Genomic DNA, 21,433 nt, shown 5'->3' on the forward strand with positions numbered 1-21,433 from the left:
TTGGTCCTGGCCATTGACCCATAAATTTTTTAGCTGCTGATTTCACTCTTATACTTAGGTAAACTTCCAATATCAATAAGGGAGGGGGCATAACTCCTTAGTAGAACCTGTGTCTTGCATTGAAAAGGTTTTGGGTTCAGTCCTCAGTATCTATGGTTGAAAGGTTCTCTGGTGGTGAAGTCCTGCTCTACGGCACTGAAGACCTGCCTGGAGTCAGAGTGAACCACTTTAAGCTAGATAGAGTAATGGCTGAGTTTGTATAAGGCAGATACGCATTTTCAATCAATGCAATATTCATCTCTTATCCTTTCATTTGGAGTTTATTATACAGAAGTGTATTTTAACATGCCCATGCAGATGAAACAGTAGGATATAAATTATCATTATTGTGTTCTGTATGAATATAATCAATCCAGTCACTTAGATTAGACATTTCAATATAAAACTTAAAGCCGTGTTCTTTTTTGTGTGTGCAACAGATCTAATGTTATACAGATATTTAAAGTGATGTGATGCAGAAAGGATATGTGCTAAGATATACAGTGGAGTAGTAAAGAGCGTTAAATATTTAGAGCTTCATAAATTATTCTCTGGACCTATGTTTAGAGAGCTACATACAGAAATTAAAGTATTATGCAGAAATTAAAGCTGAAAAGGCATTTTAGAATTCAGGCGAGAACTTCGCCATTTGAAAAGAACGCTGTGTATTATGTATTGATAACAATGCCGCTATAGACAAAGGATGCAATTTAATAATACAGAATTGTGCTCATGAGATTTCCTTTTTCTTGTTAATTGGTTACTTTAGCTGACATTGTCTGTAAGCATAATGGGCACCATTCTTCCTAATAGTTCCATGTTGCCAGATGATGTCTACAGACATGATGTAGTCCATTTTAATTATTGCATTTTGCTTACATCTCTCAGAATAACGCAGCTTCCAAACAGGCTAGCATTTTTCTTCATTATGTATGCTGCATGGCTATGGTTCCTAAATTAATTAGCTCTCTTTTCTTTCCTGGAAGTTAAAAGTTTCTTTCTTCAATTTATCTACCAGGTACGATTATGTTGAAGTGATTGATGGAGACAACGCAAATGGCCGAGTATGGGGAAAGTTTTGCGGCAAGATCGCCCCTCCTCCTGTGATATCTACAGGACCATACCTCTTAATCAAGTTTGTCTCTGATTATGAAACTCATGGAGCAGGCTTTTCCATTCGCTATGAAATTTTCAAAAAAGGTGAGCAAAAATAATTTAAGGTTGTTTTGTCACGCTAATTATTTCAAGCCTAAAATATTAACAGTAGGGATTGTTCAAACTGAAGAGGCCTAGTATTGGGGATGGGGGTAATTAAAATAGCAATTTGTAACGGATCAGTGGCAAGAGTGTTGTATTAATGGGAATCCTGTGTTCAAATGTCTACTCACCCATGGAGCTCATAGAGTAACTGTAGTTAAGTTGCTATCTCTTAGCCTATCTTGATGAAAACATATTTACCATTCATATCTTCTAGCATTCTGTTTTCAGTAGTGTTTTTATGGAAATCATACAAGAAAGTCATGATGGTTATAAACTTCCTTTATTATTGGAGGGGTGGGGAACTGGTGACCCTCCAGATATTGTTGCACTATAACTCACATCACCACTGACCGTTGACCATGTTGCCTTTGCTGGTGGGTGTTAAAGTCTGAAGACCTCTGGAGGACCACAGGTTGCCCACACTTGCTCTGTTCCCTTATCCGTAACAGAAATAATCCTTTTGCTGCTTATGACAGGACATGCTTAAATCACTATGTCTTTGTTCACATGTTATATTAAACCATAATTGATGCTGAACTATGGTTTAACACAGCTTTGTTGACCATACTGCTCCAGGAGCAAGAAATCATAAGCTTTGGTTTGCTGTTTGATCTAAATCCAAACAAGCCAAGAACATTGTGCCAGGATTGAACTTGTGCACCAGCTTGTTCACATTAAACTTCAAGGCACTTTTTTTAGACCTCTGCTGTTGTTTAAAACTGCCAAATTTCCTCTCATTTCCCTCCATCCCTGCTTTATTCAAACTTCTGGTGTTGTTTGAAACCATAATGTTTCCCCTCTTGGTGTCTTCCCTTTCTTACTCCCATGCCATACTCACTGCTGTTGTGCAGCCTGCCTTTAGTTTTGCTCCTCAACTCAGCCCTGACTTCATTCAAATCCAGGTTTGTGCTGTGGCACTGCAAATCCTCCAATGGGAGCTGTGTGGCGACATTCTTACATTTTCATTAAATAAAGAGATAAAGTTCATGTACCTAAAGGGAAGTGTTGGCTGAGAAAAAAAATATAATGATGCATCTTAAATTACATCATATGTTTGAATGTTTAATTAAATGTGTAATTAAAAACCATTCTGCTATTATTGGATTTGTTAAGTTTAGTTCCAAGACCTCTCTTCCAGTATACTGGCAATTAGCTCTTTTGTTCCATTATTGAATAAATTTATAAAAATAATCCACTGGTTTATTTAGTTAATTAGTTTTGCATTTTCACATCCTTCCTACTATTAGGATTCTGTGCTACTGTACTACTCGTAGTACTGTAATACTGATAGCATTCAGCAATATTCTCACAGTAATTAACACTGCTCACTATTTTCTTAAATTTATTTGGTGTCACCGCATCCACTATTCCTAATAACAAAACTGTGGAGTCCAAGAGCAATGCTGTTGATATTTTTAAAGCAAACACACACACACACACACACACACACACACACACACACACTTTACTTAGAATTTTTATAATAGTGACTGTTTGCTATGTGGTTTATAACCTTTATCCTAGGGTGGTTGTGAGAATAAAGCAGGGAGGGGGACAACCACGTATGCCACCTTGAGCGCTTTGGAGGAAAGGTGGAACATGAATCAAATAATAAATACAATAAAACATTTCAGTTTTTATTAATGAGGTAAGCTTTGCAGTTGATAAGTTATTCTGTCCACTCAGGATTCCCACAGAAAACAAAGGGAGCAGATAATGAAGAACATAATCAGGGTGGTGGGTGGTACGTAACATAGGTTTTCAAGCAACACCTCACACCTAGCATGCTCTGGGTATAAGCTTTCGTGCACATGCACACTTCTTCAGATACACTGAAACAGAAGTCACCAGACCCTAATATATAGTGGGAGGGTGGGGTGGGGGTTTTCTCAGAAGGGTAGTAGGAGATGGGTGATTGACTCAAAGGTATGGTAAACCTGTTGACGACTGTTAACGACTGCAATTAGTCCTACAGGAAAAAGCAAGGGAAAGTATGCAGATAAACAAAAATAGCTTTAGCATATGTAGATGGGTAGATAATACTTTATTCAGCTGTAGATAGGTAGCCGTGTTGGTCTGCCATAGTCAAAATAAAAAAAATTCCTTCCAGTAGCACCTTAAAGACCAACTAAGTTTAAAGACCAACTAAGACCAACTTTATTCAGCTATAAGCCCACAAGGTAAAAACCAATCAATAAATAAAATAGCATTTTACATTCTAAAATATCAACTAAAATATTTCAACGCATACTCTCCTTCACATTACATACAATCTCTAGATGTACCATATTGTGGCCTTGATTATAAAGATGGTGGATAGAGTTTACTAGATTTTAATAGTCATGCAGCATTCCATGAAGTCTTTTATATGAAAGAACTGAATTCAGGAATCTGGCCACCTGTAATGTTCTATAAGAATCAATGTCCTGGAGTAGATAGGCTAGATGTGATTCAGATGGTTTAGCAAGAGTTTCCAAAATGATTGAACTCAGAATCCTTGATCGGGGAACAATATACAATAAAGGACAATTAAACAAGATATGATGAAGGGATTCTATTGATTTGTTGTCACATGCGCATAAAACAGAGGTTTTACTATTAGAAAATCTATTGCTAAGCACATTTGAGGGGAACACATTAAATCTGGCTCTAACAAAAGCGAATCTATGCGACGCAACCGATAAGATAGACAAATATCGAGGTATCTGGGGCATAAATATAATGCCCTGGTTTATCGGGGAACATGTACCTCCACCTGGATGTGAGGGCGATCTGGCTGCGACATCTGTCACCCCATTGATCGCCAGGGTTAGCATATGTAATGAGACAAGAGTCCAACATGTCTATTCAGACCAGGTCTCGCCATAGTTTTCAGGGTCTGGTAATTTCTGTTTCAGTGTATCTGAAGAAGTGTGCATGCACATGAAAGCTTATACCCAGAATAAACTTTTGTTGTCGTTTAGTCGTTTAGTCGCGTCTGACTCTTCGTGACCCCATGGACCAGAGCACGCCAGGCACTCCTGTCTTCCACTGCCTCCTGCAGTTTGGTCAAACTCATGTTGGTAGCTTCAAGAACACTGCCCAACCATCTCGTCCTCTGTCGTCCCCTTCTCCTTTCACCCTCAATCTTTCCCAAAGAACAAACTTAGTTGGTCTCTAGGGTGTTACTGGACAATTTTTTATTTATTTTGACTGTGTCAGACCAACACGGCTACCTACCTAAACCTAGCATGCTGTGAGTGAATGCTGTACTACTAGAATGCAACCCTGAGGGTAGCAGGAAGGTTTTCCACTATTAGAAGGACTGGCAAATGGTCCCTAGTCTCCCTGCTCTTTGGTCAAATCTTTATTGACTGGCCACTGAGTAGCAGTGAGATCATTTTTTGGCACAAGCTTTGGCTGTACTTGGAAGCAGACTAATGACACATTCAGAAGCCGAGAGAGTCCTCTAACCAAAACTAGATAATTAATGAATAAAGTAAACCCCGAGGGTCTTAACTTTTATAGGAACAAAGGTTTTCCTTCCACAACAAAAGCATTTAGATTCTTAGAGACCGCAATTCCAGCGCCTTGCCAATTAAGCAATGGACTTTTAAGGTTGGTATGCACTGGGAAAACTACTGAAAGAGCCTCTACATAAGCCATTTGCAAAAGTGAGCATTTTCAATGGGGCCCTTTCCCCTTGACATTTCAGTGACAACTCAGCAGTTTCATGCATTTATTTCCTCGTATGATCCTTTAAATCTCCTTCTGAAAGGCATTAGTTACATTAAGGCAACATTATAAATGAGAATTCGCACACACAAAAGTCAGAATATTGAAAGTTATAGGTCCCAAAGTAATTCTAACTCAAGTTTATGCCACAATATATCAAAGTGGAAACGATATTGTCATGTACAGAGATGGAAAAGATTGCACATGTATTTGTGATCTAAGAGTTACAGTTACCGTGAAACACAGAGTTCATGTTTACTTTTCATCTAAACATTTTAATGCATCCAAATTAATGGTGAATTAATAAATTTACTGAATGCAAAATCTCTTATCTAGTGTTCATCTATTAAATTATTGTATTGGGTACGTTATAAAGTCAGGCTTGACCGTCACTGCCTGTCCAGGCACCAGGTGGCTTGAACAGGTAATTCTAGCAGCAGAAGTACCTTATTCTCTGTTCCACCATAATTACACCGGCAGTGGAAACTATTTGCCTGATCCTTCCTGGTCTGCAGCACCACCCAGATTTTGGCTATAAAGTTGTTCTGTGTGTAATCAGCCCAGCTCTATTGGCTCCCCAGACCACGGACAGTGGGAGTCAGTTTAGGTGTGTGAGATAGGTAAAGGTAAAGGTACCCCTGCCCGTACGGGCCAGTCGTGCCCGACTCTAGGGTTGTGCGCTCATCTCACTTAAGAGGCCGGGAGCCAGCGCTGTCCACAGACACTTCCGGGTCACGTGGCCAGTGTGACAAAGCTGCTCTGGCTAGCCAGCACCAGCGCAGCACACGGAAACGCCGTTTACCTTCCCGCTATAAAGCGGTACCTATTTATCTACTTGCACTTAGGGGTGCTTTCGAACTGCTAGGTGGGCAGGAGCTGGGACTGAGAGACGGGAGCTCACCCCACCGCGGGGATTCGAACTGCCGACCATACGATCGGCAAGCCCTAGGCACTGAGGTTTTACCCACAGCGCCACCATGGAGGTGGCAGCTGCATAGTGCAGGAGAGGCAGGGAGGAGCTCAGGTCTGACTTTATGCCATTCCAAGTCTCATAGACCATCCTGCTTTCCATCCCTTCCTGCCTCAACATCATCTCTTCCTATCCTCCAGAAAAGAAAAGAAAAATATCAAAAAGGCTGTTGCATTTCACTTATGAAAGGTATCACACATACTTCCTCTTTTGGTTCAGTCCTGTTTTACAGAGGTAGCCTGAGTTTTTACACTAGCTAGAAAAGATGAATACTTACGACACAATTACTTCCTCGCTACATCCTTCCCTGCTCTTCTTCAATTCACCACTCTATACATAGGACATCTCTAGTACTAGCAACTATCCTTATCCATCAGCGACCCTCTCATATTTGGAGAGCTGCTTTTACAAAAGCACTGTATGTCCCCAATCTCTCATTTAGGGGAAGGGCTAGATTAGGCCTTTACCTATAATTCAGTTCATTTGTAGTATGACCTCCCAAATTAGAATTTGACCAGAGAGCCTGCAATGATTCATTTTTGCCAGAATGCACCACTTTGTTAGGGCCTGGATTTGCCATCTCATGCACTTCGGGTGCTGTTTCAGAACTGAGATCACATTCTTCTCAATTGGCTCCTGAACGTCCGCTCTGCCTGGATGGTAGCCAAAGCAGCAAGAGGTAGCGTGGTTTATATCATTTCAGAAGGAATCCATTTCCTACGGTGTGCCATTATTTATATACATATGCATCTAACAGACTAGTCTTCTCTTGGGAAACTGCATGTATTGGAAGGCTGGATATTTTCTAAATATTCTCTGTGCTTCCTGCCATCATTTCCAAAGAGGATACAATCTCCTTATGTGGACCTATACTGGAGATTTATTATCACAAATTTGTTAAGATTTCAGTGTACGTATACATCTCTTTAAGAGGCCCACTGGTTCCGGCCTCAACTGTAGGCTCCACAGACCTGACCTAATATTGAAAGGATGGATGATGTCATAGTTCCAGCACATGCTTTGTGTACAGAAGTTAACAGTGTTGGTGCTGACATCTCCAATTCCTAGCGTCTCCAGGCAAAGGAATGTCAGGTGGTAGAGCTGAGAAGCCAAGAGAAGAGCCATGGCTCAACTCTAGAACATCTGTCTTGCCTGTAGAAGTTCAATCCCCAGATAGAATTGGGAGAGAACCTTGTCTGAAATTCCAGAGAGCCACTGCCAATCTGAGTTAGATGGACCCATGGTCATACTCTGCCTAAGCCAGCTTCCTGTGTTCTTAAGTTCTCGTGCAGGTCCTAAGGAGCACATAAAAGTTTTGCCTCATTCCCACTGGATGTTCTTCGCACTGGGAAATGAAACACCACATCTAACAATGAAGTGTTTTTAAAGTTGGTGCTGGGAGGGCCAAAAGGAATGCAAGAGAATCCCGTGGGAAATGGGGAATTTCCCCATCGGCCAGTATTACATGGACCAATGGAATGATGCCTCCCCAAGGCAACCGTGCTCAATTCACACATCACATAAATCAGGTTAGCATGATAAGGTGGACAGGGTTTAGGATTTGGGAGTTCTAGGTGGAGCTGCTCATTTTAGGAGCTCACTATGTGGACTTTTGCAAGTCCATGTCTCTCAGCTTCACTACCAAGGCCTGCTCATGGCCCAGTTGTATCTGGCTTGATGCTCTTGGGAATAGGATGCAGATGCAGATGGATCTTGCTGTGTTCCTGCATGGATTTTTATTTTCACTTTACGGCATCAAGGTGAAGATAAGGTACATAGGTAATAAGGTAAAGTCCAGTCAAAGGCGGCTATGGGGTTGTGGCGCGCATTTCGCTTCAGGCTGAGGGAGCCGGCATTTGTTCACCGACAGCTTTCTGGGTCATATGGCCAGCATGACTAAGCCGCTTCTGCCGCCACGGAACACTGTTTGGAAGCCAGAGCACACGGAAACACCGTTTATAAAGCACTTTCTGAGAGGTGATTTTCTAAAATGGAATTTAAATCAAGCTAATGTGAAAGATTTGGGAGCAGGATAAAGTTTTGTGAGACTGAGAATTCTCTGGTATAAAAGCAGCAGGATGAGCCATGTGGGCAGTATCCAGTGTTGCTGTATGAGGGTATTTTGTGGAGCACACTAAAGGCTAACACCACGGCTGATGTTATGGGTAAGGTTAGGATGTCAACATTGATATTAGTTGGATTCCAGCAACACGACCTGTAATCACACAGTTTATCATGCGTTCACTAACAGCAACACTTTACTGGTGCACCTGTGTCAACACCGCTCAGAATGAGTCAAGTCACCCTTGGTACGAGTACGAATTACCTTTCACATCTAGTTTGTCAAGGAGGCATAGGTCACATCTGGCAGAGTTACTGAGTCACTGCTCTAGGAATCTGAAACCTCTGCTCCATCTACCGAATCCACTCCCCTCCTCTTGCAAAATTTTCTATTTTACCAATAAAAGGCTGTCAGCCTTAAGATTTAAGCTTGAAGGGGCTATAATTATTTCCCTAGGGCTGTCGAGATTTCTGCAGCTTACACTTTCATTGTTCCCACATGACTTTGTCATAATTTGCACACACACACACCCCTTTCTTTGGAGCTGGCACAAGTTTTCTTTTTCTTTTTTCCCATTATCACCCTGCTACAAATTGAAAATTGGAGTTCATGCAATAAATGTGAATTACATTTTAATACCAATTATCAATAACAGGAACAAGTTAGCTGGATGATTAATATGGTGATTAAAGTGAGGTGTTTCACCGAAAAGCCACTGCTGTTTAGAAAGATAAAATGGTCTAATTTGTTTTCTAGTGAACCAGAATAGCACAAAGTCAGCATATTGTGTTTATATTTGTTTCTTTTGTTCTGCAGGACCAGAATGCTCCAGAAACTTCACGTCTATGAGTGGGGTGATCAAATCACCAGGATTCCCTGAGAAATATCCCAATAGCCTTGAATGCACTTATATTGTATTTGCACCAAAGATGTCAGAGATTATATTGGAATTTGAAAGCTTTGAACTGGAACCAGATTCGAATCCTCCAGCAGGAGTGTTCTGCCGCTATGACCGCTTAGAAATCTGGGATGGATTCCCTGAAGGTAGGATACGTATCTAAAATGAGCTGCCTGCTGCAGGGTTGTAATCCCACAGCATGCTATAGAAGGCATGTTGACTTCTAACATCTATCACATACCTTGCCACCCAAAACAGCTATCCCATATAGAGTTCCCACACCCTCCATCATATGACATACCTTGTATCTTGATGTCATTATACTGAACATTTCCCTGTTCCCACCAGCAGTAGTCAGTGACACGGAACTGAAAAAACGCACAGCATGATGACATTAGAACAGGAGGTCCACTGAACTACACATTATGGAGGGGGAAATGAATTAACACAGAGCCACCATTTCCAGTGACAGCCTTGTGTTTTTGATAGCATGCTTTTTCTGCTCTAGAAATTTCCCTTGTGCCAAATGACACACAGATATATATATATATATATATATATAACACGTTATATCTCCCTTTGATTTCAGCAAAGCTGCAGTTGGTTCGTTTACGGTAATCTCTTGCTGATGCAAGCTCTAGAGAATTAGTTTGTATGTTGTTAGCACTAATGGAGAGAGGATGTAAGGGTTTTTATGGCATTATCCTGTGGTTTGCTGCAGCTATTGCAAGTTCAGTGGAGTTTAACGTTATGGTTCTCTTAAGCTGAGCACTCCCTCTTAGGAAGTCCCTAAGCCAAGGGAGTCGTACATGCAGTGATGTGCAAGCAAACTGCCCTTGATAACTTCTTCAAACTTTTTGTGCTCATGTGGCAATGAACAGCAGAAGAGAAAAATATTTTGGTTGTCCCGTTTCCTAAATTCAAATAAAATCCCTGTGCAGAAAAAGTGACAGCAGAAACTGAAAACCGCGAGGCACCCACTACATGTCTTAGAGTTGTTCTAAGCATTGCCCAGAATGAGGCAGCCAGCTGAGGCAACATTCAAATTATTTGAGCAATGGAGTCAGGCAAAGCCTGGCCGAGACATCTTGAACCCATGTTCACCATTCACATGCTGTGTCAGATGGTAGTGGTGGTTGCTCGTGAGTAACCAGCCAGGTTGCTCGTGAGTAACCAGCCAGGTCTTTTACAGGTTTTATTTTGGTGCAAAACTATTTACAGTGCAGAACCACAAGTTCATGTCTGCCTCAATCGCTAGCAGAATCTGGGAGTGGTCATTTCTGGGTCCTCCCCCAACATAAGTGCTTAGTCACCCCCAGCCTTTTCCTTCCTTCCTTCTTTGCGTTTTACACCTCTGCGCAAGGTGGGCTACGGAAGAGGCGTGCTTCCCTCCTGGCCGGCTTGGCCAGGAGCGGTGCTGAGACTCCCAGCAGCATTCTCTGGTCCCTTCCCCTCTTCCCCACTGGAGGTGTGGCTTTCCCCACCGCAGGAAGAGGAACTGCTTCTCAAGATTTTCAGAGACTCCCTGTATCCCAACTGCCCCTCTGCCTCCCTTCCCTGTTCTGATGGCAGTCCCCTGACATGCTGGCTGCACTGCTTCCAGGTCAGAGAGGGACCTCCCTTCCGCCCTCTCTTCACCATGCCACAGGAGCTAGCGGTTTCACTTAGCACACTGCCTTGACTGGCTACAGCTGCTCTTTTTACTGGAGGAAGCCAGTGTCACCCCTGACGGTGGCAGGGATAAGGTGACTGCTGTTTTAAGATGTATTGCCGTCCTCATTCCCCTCCCCAAGTTGGAGGGTGAACTTCCGAAGCATGGAGGCTCCTAAAGTCATGAAGTCTTCCTGGTTGCAAAATTCTACCTTGAACTCATGCATGAGACAGAGAAGGTGGTGCTTAGCATACTTGGTCCTGCTGTCTCCAACATGATCCTACACAAATGGGGGGTGATTACTCCTGAAGGGGGACTAATGGAGGAAGCAAAATAATGACTGAAGGTCTTTCTAGTATTTAACCTGTCCATTAGAACAGTCTCGTGGCAGTTCAAGGCAGTATTATAACTGTGCCTTGAAATGTAATAATAGGGTTTTTTAAAAACAGCAAAAAGCACTCCGGTGGAAATTTCAATTTCAGATGATATGTGGAGAAAAAGACCAATAAGCCAAATTATTTGAAATATTTTCAAAGAGATTAGTGTCAAAGTTATTGCCGCTGAAGTAGTAATTTTCTGGTTCTAGAAAATGAATGAATTGGAATCATTATGAGCAAGTATTATAATCATCCCAATGTATCTTTGGATTAAAAGTGTGTTTTGTTTAAACTATAGAAATCAGGATTGTGACATTTAAAACATATATTTCTATAACTACTTACTTAGCTGGCATCTCTCTCCCAGAAGGGGAGCGCTCTGGAAATGTGCACGATTTAGTATGTGTAGGTATATGAAATGTCAGCTTGTAACATTAGTCATTATTTAATATTTTGTATTAAAAGACATGAAGTGGAACACAATCTTCTTGTCAAAATGGTGCTGGTGGAGAAAGTGTGTGATGTGCACTGACAATAGGAGATGGTTGCTGAGATTAAAGCAATTGGGCAATTGTATTCCTGTTTTGTCACCAGGACTGTGTCAGGGGTCCTGGAAAATGGTCCATCTCACAGAGAAAGGAAGCAATGTGGACAATTGCTGGAGGACTCAGCCTTACCCTGCAGAGTCAAGCCTCTGCTTTCAGGGCTGACCCAACCACTGGGAAGAGTGAAGCAACTGCCTAAGGGGGCAGATTTTGGAGCACAACAGCAGCCCTCACCTGTGCCTCTTAAATTTACCCCATTCCCCTTTGTAGCCCCACAACCTTTTGTGGTCCCCCTAATCTAGCCTGCTGTCTCCTGTGTGGTGGAGGATGCCATCCCATCACCAGTGTTGAAGATTCAACTGCTTATCCAACCAGCTTCTGTGCATGTATTTTTTTGGGGGGAGGGGGGTGTTCAGGCAGAAAAATGTCTTGGGATTGTTGTGGGGGGGGGGAGTGGAGCTCAGTCAATAAAATGTCTAGGGATGGCCTTGGGATTAATTTCAATATCAATGGCAGAAACAAAATTCTAGGAGAAAACATTCCATCACATGCACCACAGAAAGGGGAATAGAATCATAGGATCTTGAGCTTTGGTGGCTCTTCTTAATGGATCACATGGCCACTCCCTCAGAACCTAAAGCAGAGGCTTGAGTTTGAAAGGGGAGATATTTGTGGAGTAGCCATCCACCAGGGAGAAAGCCCTGAAAGAGAAGCCCCATTTTAACATCGGAGCAGACACAGGACACTTGGGCTAAATGTATCTACATTGCTGGCTCTGCATAACTCTCTCACTGCTTTGTTCCTAGCTCCCTGCTCCTGAAAGGAGAGGGATCTTGTATGTGTAGGGATCCTGAAGCTTTGTCTGGTTGACCATCTGCCACACTGGCTCTGGCTGATCCATGTCAAGTAGGGTGCTGGGATCCTGCAATCCTATACACACTTAGCTAGGAGTAAGCTCAGTTAAACTCAGTAGTGGACACATATAAGATTGCTCTGAAAATATTCCCCCTGCTCATAAAGGAGTTCTTTATATTATTCTATGGAGAGAAAGACTCCTTACTCACATAAGGGCTTCCCTGCCATATGGGGTGCTTTTTTGCTCTTGGAGGGAAATGGACAGCCTTTGCTAATGCAGAACTGCATGCTTACATTGGTGCAATTAGTCCATATGACCTGGATTTAGAACATGTTGGACTCCCAACTCCCATCAACTTCAGTCAGTATAGCCTTGGTCAGGATAATGGAAGTGGTAATACAGCAACATCTACAGGGCACAGGAGTTCTCCACCCCTGCCATAAGAAAGTCTAAACTCCACTGATAAGTACGTGTCTAATTGCCCCTTTAAGTCAGTGGAGCTTTAATCGCATTGCACTCTGCTTTTCACGTTCACTAAAGGTGGCTAGCTAACACATTCTCTCAATCAAAATGTTGAAAAATTGCAAACCATCTGTTTTTATGCAGTGTAATTGTTCTTGACATGATGATAATATCTTAGATCAAATTAATTATAATGAACAAATGACATTTTCACTTTACATTTCCATACATGAAAGTTCAGAATCTCATAAACACACAGCTCCAGGACTGATGCTACCAGAATAGGACCAAACATCTCGAAATAAAATAATTTCTAATAGCAGCTTCAAATGGGTCCCAGACACTCTATAGTTCCAATTTAAACAGCTACAAGTAGATTTGTTGTGCTGGAATCCATTTGACCCTTCGCTCACAAATTACAAGGCAAGGAAAGATTAATAGGAGCCTTCAAGAAAGACTGACACATTCTAGCTAAGCAGGTAGTGATATAATCTCATGAATTATTGGTCAAGATGTTTTCTCCACAGTGAACCATTTAGTGTGGTCGCCTTTTGCACATTATTAAGTAATTTATTGTCATTCGCCAGTTTGAAAGCTTGAAATTGGAAAAGAGGGAGAGAGAGAGAGAGAGAGAGAGAGAGAGAGAGAGATGTTTAAGAATGCTCTGTATTTATACAGGAAGACTAAAAACCTCTATTTTATCCAGTTCAGGTCAGATCAATATTGCATTAACTCAGCAGGCAAAGTCTTACATGTTGTGTAAGAAAATTCAATACCCCTTTATATCATAGTCTGCAAAGCTTTCGGCTGCTGTATTTACACAGCTAGATGACGAGCCCACAGCCATGATATCTAGTGGCAGTATTCAGACAAATAAAATTTTAAATTACCATGTATGTGTCTTAAAGAAAGTATGAACCCATGAGTCACGCTGAATCTTAAAAGTGTGAAACTGCTTTGAAACAAGTTCCCTTCTGTTTGCTATTTCAAAGGAAGCATCCTTGCAGGAAATGGGGTGGGGGTGAAGAGGGTGGCTCAGAATAAGTACCAGGGTATGGAATTATAGTGGCTTCGTTTCTCCTCCTCATTAAGGTCAATGGCTGCAGTGATCAAAGGGCCTAATGGAAAAGGAGCAAAGTCACAGATGTTTGCCCATTGGACAGAAGGAGGGAAAACAATGAGAGGAAAAGGCCAGATGCTGACTAGTCAGATTCAAGATAAAACACACAAAACCCCAGAGTCCTTTTCGTGGGAGATTAAAAAAGCAGAAGAGACTTCCATGGCTCCATCAAAAGTTGCCAGACACTTGCAGTGCCTTGGGGTGGTACATGTTAAGCTGCCATACGCACAGTGCCATACGCCTCCCTAAATTACAAAGCAGCCTCCCTTCCTTGCTTTTCCAAACCTTTCTGTTACGTATGGGCATCATACGAAAAACATCATAGGTCCTAGTAAACTTAATTAAAAAGTAAACAAAAACATGCAAAATGAGCGCAGAGGCTATCGGTGTAAGTTCTGGACATGCCTTTTATTTCTGGGCCATCACAGACCACTGTAACAGCAGCAGCAGTCTGCCTCGGTGCCATAGCTCAGTACTTAGAAACTGCTGTGCACACGTATGGGCATTGCCAAATTTTAAACAGACTATTAAGTCTGTTTGAATCTGCTTATCACTCATGGTTAAACTGTTGGCTCTGTCTTGCTATTCATCTTTTTCCTCATCGCTTCTTCACATACACTAACATCCACTAAGTGGGATGCAGGTGCCGCTGTAGTCTAAACCACTGAGCCTCTTGGGCTTGCCGATCAGAAGGTCGGTGGTTTGAATCCCCACCACAGGGTGAGCTCCCGTTGCTCAGGCCCAGCTCCTGCCAACCTAACAGTTCGAAAGCATGCCAAAAAGTGCAAGTAGATAAATTGGTACCACTCCGGCGGGAAGGTAAACAGGGTTTCCGGGCGCTGCTCTGGTTTCAGTGTTCTGTTGCGCCAGAAGCGGCTTAGTCATGCTCGCCACATGACCCGGAAAAACTGTCTGTGGACAAACGCTGGCTCCCTCGGCCTGTAAAGCGAGATGAACGCCGCAACCCGAGTCGTCTGCGACTGGACTTAAGTGTCAGGAGTCCTTTACCTTTTCTTTTTTTTTAACAGCCACTAAATCTATTCCCTTTTCTATGTCCTAGCAGTTTTCTTATGGGGATTTCCCCTCTTCTGCTGTGAGGACAAGCAGCAGTTACTTGTGATCTCACCTTATTGCAGGGAGAGTTTCGTAACCATACCTACATACCCTGGAGGAGTTTCTGTCTTGCAGTTAAAGAGTTACCATTAGTACGCAACAGAGAGGAATGACATATAGTAGCTTTATGCAAACTGGTGCCCTCCAGATATTTTGGATTGCAATTCCCATCAGGTCTGGCAAGCATGGCCAAGGATCATACATGATGGGAGTTACATCAGTAGAGTACCAGGCTGGAAAACGTGGCATAGAATAATGGTGTCTGTGCACCATACATTTAAAGCACACGAATCCTGGGAACAATTGTTTGTTAAGGGTACTGAGAACTATACATCTTTGAGCAGGAGACTGCAGTTCACAGTATTCTCTGGGGCAAGCCATGTGTTTTGAATATGTTGTGTGTTTAAATGCTGGCCACCCACTGTTTTCAGTGGTATTTGAAATTTGCGGGGAGCCCATGGAATTGAGAGAAAAGGGTAAGCAGAAACACTTTGGCTGAAGGAGGTGAGGCAGGGAGAGAAGGGTGGATGTGAGGGGACTATGAAAAGCACGACTGGAACAGCTTGTACAGAAGCTGTGGTAGGACTTGGGGACTTATGGGGAAAGCTACTGCAGGAGAAGAGGCAATGAGTGCTGATTTTGTTCTTGCGAGCAGAGAAGCAAATGCCTGGGAAGGAACAGAATCTGTGCTTTTTGGCTCTCAGCCATATGGAAATTGTGGTAAGAGGCTCTTAGGCTTAGGAAGTTCAGCCAATCTGGTTATAGATTATTATTTTTTTACTAGCAAAAGATTTGTTGTTCTTAAACTTACAGAGGTGATTTCACTGGCATATATCTTTGGTGAATGCCTCTGAGGGATATTACCATAATGGAAAGGAAATATTTCATACTCAAAGTGAATTATTTTCTTGGTGGCACAGGCCACAATATGAGCAGAGGGGGAATGCTTCAAGCTGGAAGCTGTTGAAAGTACAAATAGGAATGGACAGTGCAAGGGAAGGAGGGAGCCATTGATTACTGGGCAATTGTAATCACTTAGGCATTTCTCTGAATTTACTGAACAATCCATGACAACTTGCCCTGTGAACATACTAATGAATGAGCATAGATGCTCAAGTATACCATATCCTGCAGAGGCACAGCCAGCAATTCACGGTTGTAAACACAAGCAGAATAACAAAAGGGCAACCTCTTGAAACCAGAATGTATGCAACATGCCAGTGTGATAAACCGGCATCAAGATGTCACCTAGACACACCAAAGCAAACAAGAAGGTTGCATACTATATAAAGATATCACATCATTATATATAAGCACTGATTAGTGACATGGGAAATGACAGTGTGCAACTTTTTAATTTGCCATGTCACTAATTAGTGTTTATATTGAAGCTGTGGTGCTACTTTACCATATGCATGCAACCATAATGTTCTGATGTTGCTTTACTGCAAGGTTATGTTCAATGCATTCTTGTGATCCAATTTAAGAGGTTGCCCTTCTGTTCAGTCTGTGTTTATGTCCTGTGTATGCCTGAGTTTCTGTTTGTTTCAGTGCGATTCACCTTTCCTTCCCATTGCCTTGTTCACTGAGTCTTGACTGTGTTCTCATTTCTCATGTACGGATGGTGAGCTTTATTTCACGGAACTAGTAGTGCAGGCTGGACCAGCTGGACCCCTTTGTTTTGTTGGCAAAGGTTCCTTTGTGCTTGTAACTGTGTGCCTTTTTACTAACAATTGTGATCATAATTCCCCCCCCCCCATAAATGTATGTTGCCATTTCCCCCCGGGTTTTTGTACTGGAGTACAGGATGCTGTCTTATACTGAGTCAGGCCATTGATCCCTCTAGCTCAGTAATGCCTATGCTGATTGGAAGCAGCTCCCCAGGGTTTCTGACCGGGTTCTCTCCCAGTCCTACCTGGAGATGCTGGGGATTGAACTTGGGACCTTCTGCATGCAAAGCAGATGCTCCACCACTGAGCTATGTCCCTTCCCCCATACTGTTGGTTGGTGCCTTCTGTTTTAACCTTTAAATGCCTGCTGAAATCATTTCCAGATCCCCAAACTTATGCAGTCAATTAAGAGAATTTCCATAACAGCTGACGGTCACGAATTTTTATGTGGCTTTTGTTTTACATGGGTATTCTTGTGCACCATTCTGATATATATTGCAGTCTGTAAATATTTTTTATAAATAAGTAAATACTGTAGGAGCAAGGGTTTGTGGTAGCATGGAACTATAATTTGTTTTGGTTAATAGCTGGTGTATCATTGTGGATATATTCTGCAACATGTTCTTGACACAGTAACAGTGCATTAGTGATGGGCTGATATGGCTTTATTAGTTGTTTTGAGGTGCTTCCAAACATTCGTGGTATAAAATGTTACAGGATTTCAGCAGGAAGCTGCAGGGCATGCACTGATGGGAAATGAAGCAGTATGGCACACACCCCAACAAATGTTTGCATACCTTGCAACTGTCCCATTTTAAGTGGGGCATCCCAGATTTACAGAAGCTGCCCCAGTGCTGGCTTCCGAAAGTACACTAGTGGTGGCTGCAGTGGCCGAGGAGGAAGGTGAAGGTACGAGGGAGGGAGGGAGCTGAGAGGGGGCAGGAGCAGGGCCAAAGTAAGATGGGGGGCGCAGCCTCCATTGAGGTCATGTCCCAATTTGCCTCATTCCGGTGTTGGATGGTATGTTTCTGCAGGCACAAACAGTTTTGAATGTCCAAAAGCATCATGAACAGAAATCATCATGAATGCACAATAACAACATCTGGAGGGGGGCAAGAGATGCCAAATTCAGGGCGTTTCCAATTTTCTGTGAGGCCTCTCTTCGGGTGTGCATAAAATGCCATCTTCTTTTGTTGTGGAGACTTCACCGTTGTGCTCTTGTTTACTTTCAGTTGGTCCTCACATAGGCCGATACTGTGGGCAAAACACACCAGGCCGTGTCCGCTCTTCAACCGGCATTCTTTCCATGGTTTTCTACACCGACAGCGCAATAGCAAAAGAAGGATTCTCTGCAAACTACACTGTCCTGCAGAACAGTGTGTCGGAAGGTCAGTGTTTATCCATCCTACAGAGCTGTGTGCTGAATACTGTCTGTCCTGTCTCCTCACCTGCTGGGTGCTGCATGAAATATTTAAAGAAGCCTTAGATAAATAAGAGCCCTTTGTGCATCTGTTTTTAAAGCAACCACCCAAGGGCAGGAGAAGACATTTCCGCTCAAATTTATTTGTCTAAAAAGTCACGGCGTTGTGGAGACATTCTCCCTTCCCTGTAGAAATGTAGAGGAGTAGATCTAAACAATAACATCCAGACCAAGAAGTCTAGAAGTATGTCCACAGCTGGATAGCATAAGAATTTTTTTTATAGAATTCTGCTCCTTATCACGATATCTGAGTATCAGGAAAATCCTGGTTAAATGTTTAGGAGATGCAGGATGCTACTTGGATGACTATAGCATTGTGTGGATGGCGTTCATCCACTTTAAACTACCGCATATATACAGCCACAATATAAAATACCAATTTAATGTACACAACATTTCGTCTAACATTGCAGTCTGTGTTTGGCACCTCATTTCTGCAAAGGCAAGAACAGAGGTCTGAGGGTCAAAATCCATTGAAAGAAATGTTGATGTGACAGGGGAGCTGCTCCAGCATCTGACAATCTGTCGACTATCCAGGGATGGTGAATTCCCACCCAGAGCTAGAGTGTCGTAGTGATTAGTGAGTTGGGCTAGGACTTGGGAAACCAGAGTTCGAATCCTGACTCAGCCATGAAGCTCATTTGGGCTGGCCACTGTCTCTCAGGCTAAGCTACTTTGCAGAGTTATTGGAAAGATCAGCTGGAGAGAGGGTAGAACCACTGATGCCACATTGAGCTCCTTGGAGGAAAAGTGGGATATAAATGCAATTATAAATAACAAGTGTAGTAGTAAACTATGCAGGAGCTCTTGACTCTTGCCCAGCAGATCCAAGCTTTTAATACCTCATCTACAGAGCCTCTTGTATTGTCTTTGATCAAAACAATAGTCGGCATCTGTACAAAATTCAACATTTCAAATGGAGATTCTGCAGCATAGCAAAGTCTGACTTGCCTCTTAATAATGTCTCTTGAAAGCCAGTTGTAATTTTTCTGTTTGACTTCACAGAATTGTTTCCCTCAGGGAAAATGCTGATCGACTAGATCTCATTTTTGGTCATGGGTGTGTTTTTAAACCTTCAAATAGAATTAAAATTGTAGGGGATACAAGGCTACTCATACCCCTGTCACATCACAGCCGCTTTCTGGTTTTTTAAACATTTTATTCCACATCTCTTGTTAGCATTTAATGCATTTTTTTGGTCTGAATTTAATGCTCATCATACAGACAGGCCTGTTTTATATCCCACGTAAAGGGAATCTGTGAAGACTAGAGCAACAGCTTTTAAAGCTGAAGTTTACTGTATAAGTAAAATATGGAGGCAGCATGGTAGAGAGCTGGACTTTTGACAAGGAGGTCTGGTTCAAATCCATGCTTAAGCCACAAGCTTACTGGGTGCCCTTGGGCCAGTCACCATATCTAACACTAATATGCCTCATTTGGTTGTTGTGTGGATTAAATGGGGAGCAGCATGTGTTCACCACCTTGAGTTTTTTGAAGGAAAGATGGGGTAATTTAGTCCATTATCCTCTCTCTCAGAATACTCACCCCTTTTTTCTTGCAATGGAAATTGCACATGCTGGGCTACCATGGTTATATACATTGGTTATTTCAAAACTTGCCAACATTTCAGAAATTTTGTAATATTAGAGTGATTTATGACATAAGTCTGACGTAAAGAACATGAAGAGCTTCCAGCAAAGGCCCTCCATGTCTTTGTATTTGTGTATTATTTTTGATATTTGTAGCCCTATATTTCTACAAACACACAACCAAGGAGGCTAGACACATAGAGTCAAGATGAGTAGTTCTTGCATCGGTTTGTGCCTTCCACTGTGTTTGAGTGCTTTCAAAAACTTGACCACAATTGTCAGTAGTAGAAGAACTGCTATGGCCTCATTTGATAAAGTCACAGGTCACAGTACTTGGGCAGCCCCTTCAAAGCAGGAAAGGGTGAAATACGGAGATGTTAATTTCAGCGTTACTTTGCCTTTGTCTTCATTGGGATATGGATTGCAGCCACTGCTTCTTGTCATAGCTATTTTGGATTTTGTGAACCTTATGTGCTACTGACAGCATTGTTATTTTCAGATTTCCAGTGTGCTGAACCTCTTGGTATGGAATCTGGTGAAATACATTCTGACCAAATCAGTGCCTCTTCCCAGTATAGCACCAACTGGTCTTCTGAAAGGTCTAGATTAAATTACCCTGAAAATGGGTGGACGCCTGGAGAAGATTCCAACAGAGAATGGATACAGGTATGAAAGACAACCAACCCACATCTGTAAAAATTACAACTCTGGTGGGGTGTTTCAAAGAAAGCAGGAGAGGCAAAGTCATTTTAAAGGTAAATGCACCAGTGTATAGAGTGAAAAAAAATTCCTGCATAACACAGAGTCCTAGGCATGAATATTTCAACTCCCCCGTTAGATGTTTATTACAAATAGACTAGGTATGAGGTGGAGGGAGAGAAAGGAAAGGTCAAGAAGATGCATTCTTTCACTTCCTGCATGGTTTTTCCCCTCTTCATTTTTCTGGGCACAAATAACAGAGGTTTTGGTTTAGTCAGAAAAGTCAATATTAGTTTAACAAGCACTTAAAGTGAAATGGTCTGCTGAGCAGCCTGTGGTAGCTTTCACAAGAACAGTACTCAATAGCTACTTGGTGCCATGAGGAGTTGAGTGAGAATTTCACCTTGGAAGGTCTGTATCTTTCGCAAAATTTAAAGTAAAAATGAGATAAGCCTATTGTTTTCTGTACACTAGAACATTAGACCCATAGGTAGACCACTAAGACAGTGTGGAACCAGGGAGTGGTATTCAACTTTTACTGCAGAGTAAATGCATTGAAACTAATGAACATGACGAAGTTAGGACTATTAATTTCAGTGGCTCTACCCTGAGTAAAAAAGGGACGCAGGTGGCGCTGTGGGTTAAACCACAGAGCCTAGGACTTGCCGATCAGAAGGTTGGTGGTTCGAATCCCCGCAACGGGGTGAGCTCCTGTTGCTCAGTCCCTGCTCCTGCCAATCTAGCAGTTCGAAAGCAAGTCAAAGTGCAAGTAGATAAATAGGTACCGCTTTGGCGGGAAGGTAAATGGCGTTTCCGTGCACTGCTCTGGTTTGCCAGAAGCGGTTTAGTCATGCTGGCCACATGACCCGGAAGCTGTACGCTGGCTCCCTCAGCCAATAAAGCGAGATGAGCACCGCAACCCCAGAGT

At 42.4% G+C, this 21,433-nt stretch overlaps 1 protein-coding gene across 12 annotated transcripts in view; it reads left to right on the forward strand.

The window, feature by feature from the left end:
- The window catches only part of NRP1 (neuropilin 1), a 127,940-nt gene that overhangs the window by 51,585 nt on the left and 54,922 nt on the right, over window positions 1-21,433 (forward strand). For all 12 annotated transcript variants that reach the window (XR_014517422.1, XM_083466717.1, XM_083466711.1 and 9 more), the window contains 4 exons: window positions 1,058-1,239; window positions 8,862-9,089; window positions 17,970-18,125; window positions 20,306-20,472. Coding sequence is in view for 11 of the 12 variants with exons in the window: in XM_083466717.1 (XP_083322843.1) it covers window positions 1,058-1,239; window positions 8,862-9,089; window positions 17,970-18,125; window positions 20,306-20,472 (733 nt within the window). In the remaining variant the exon portion in view is untranslated. The remainder of the gene's footprint in view (window positions 1-1,057; window positions 1,240-8,861; window positions 9,090-17,969; window positions 18,126-20,305; window positions 20,473-21,433) is intronic.

The sequence above is a fragment of the Podarcis liolepis genome (assembly GCF_965112155.1).
Source record: "Podarcis liolepis genome assembly, chromosome: 12".
In the NCBI taxonomy this organism is placed as follows: domain Eukaryota; kingdom Metazoa; phylum Chordata; class Lepidosauria; order Squamata; family Lacertidae; genus Podarcis; species Podarcis liolepis.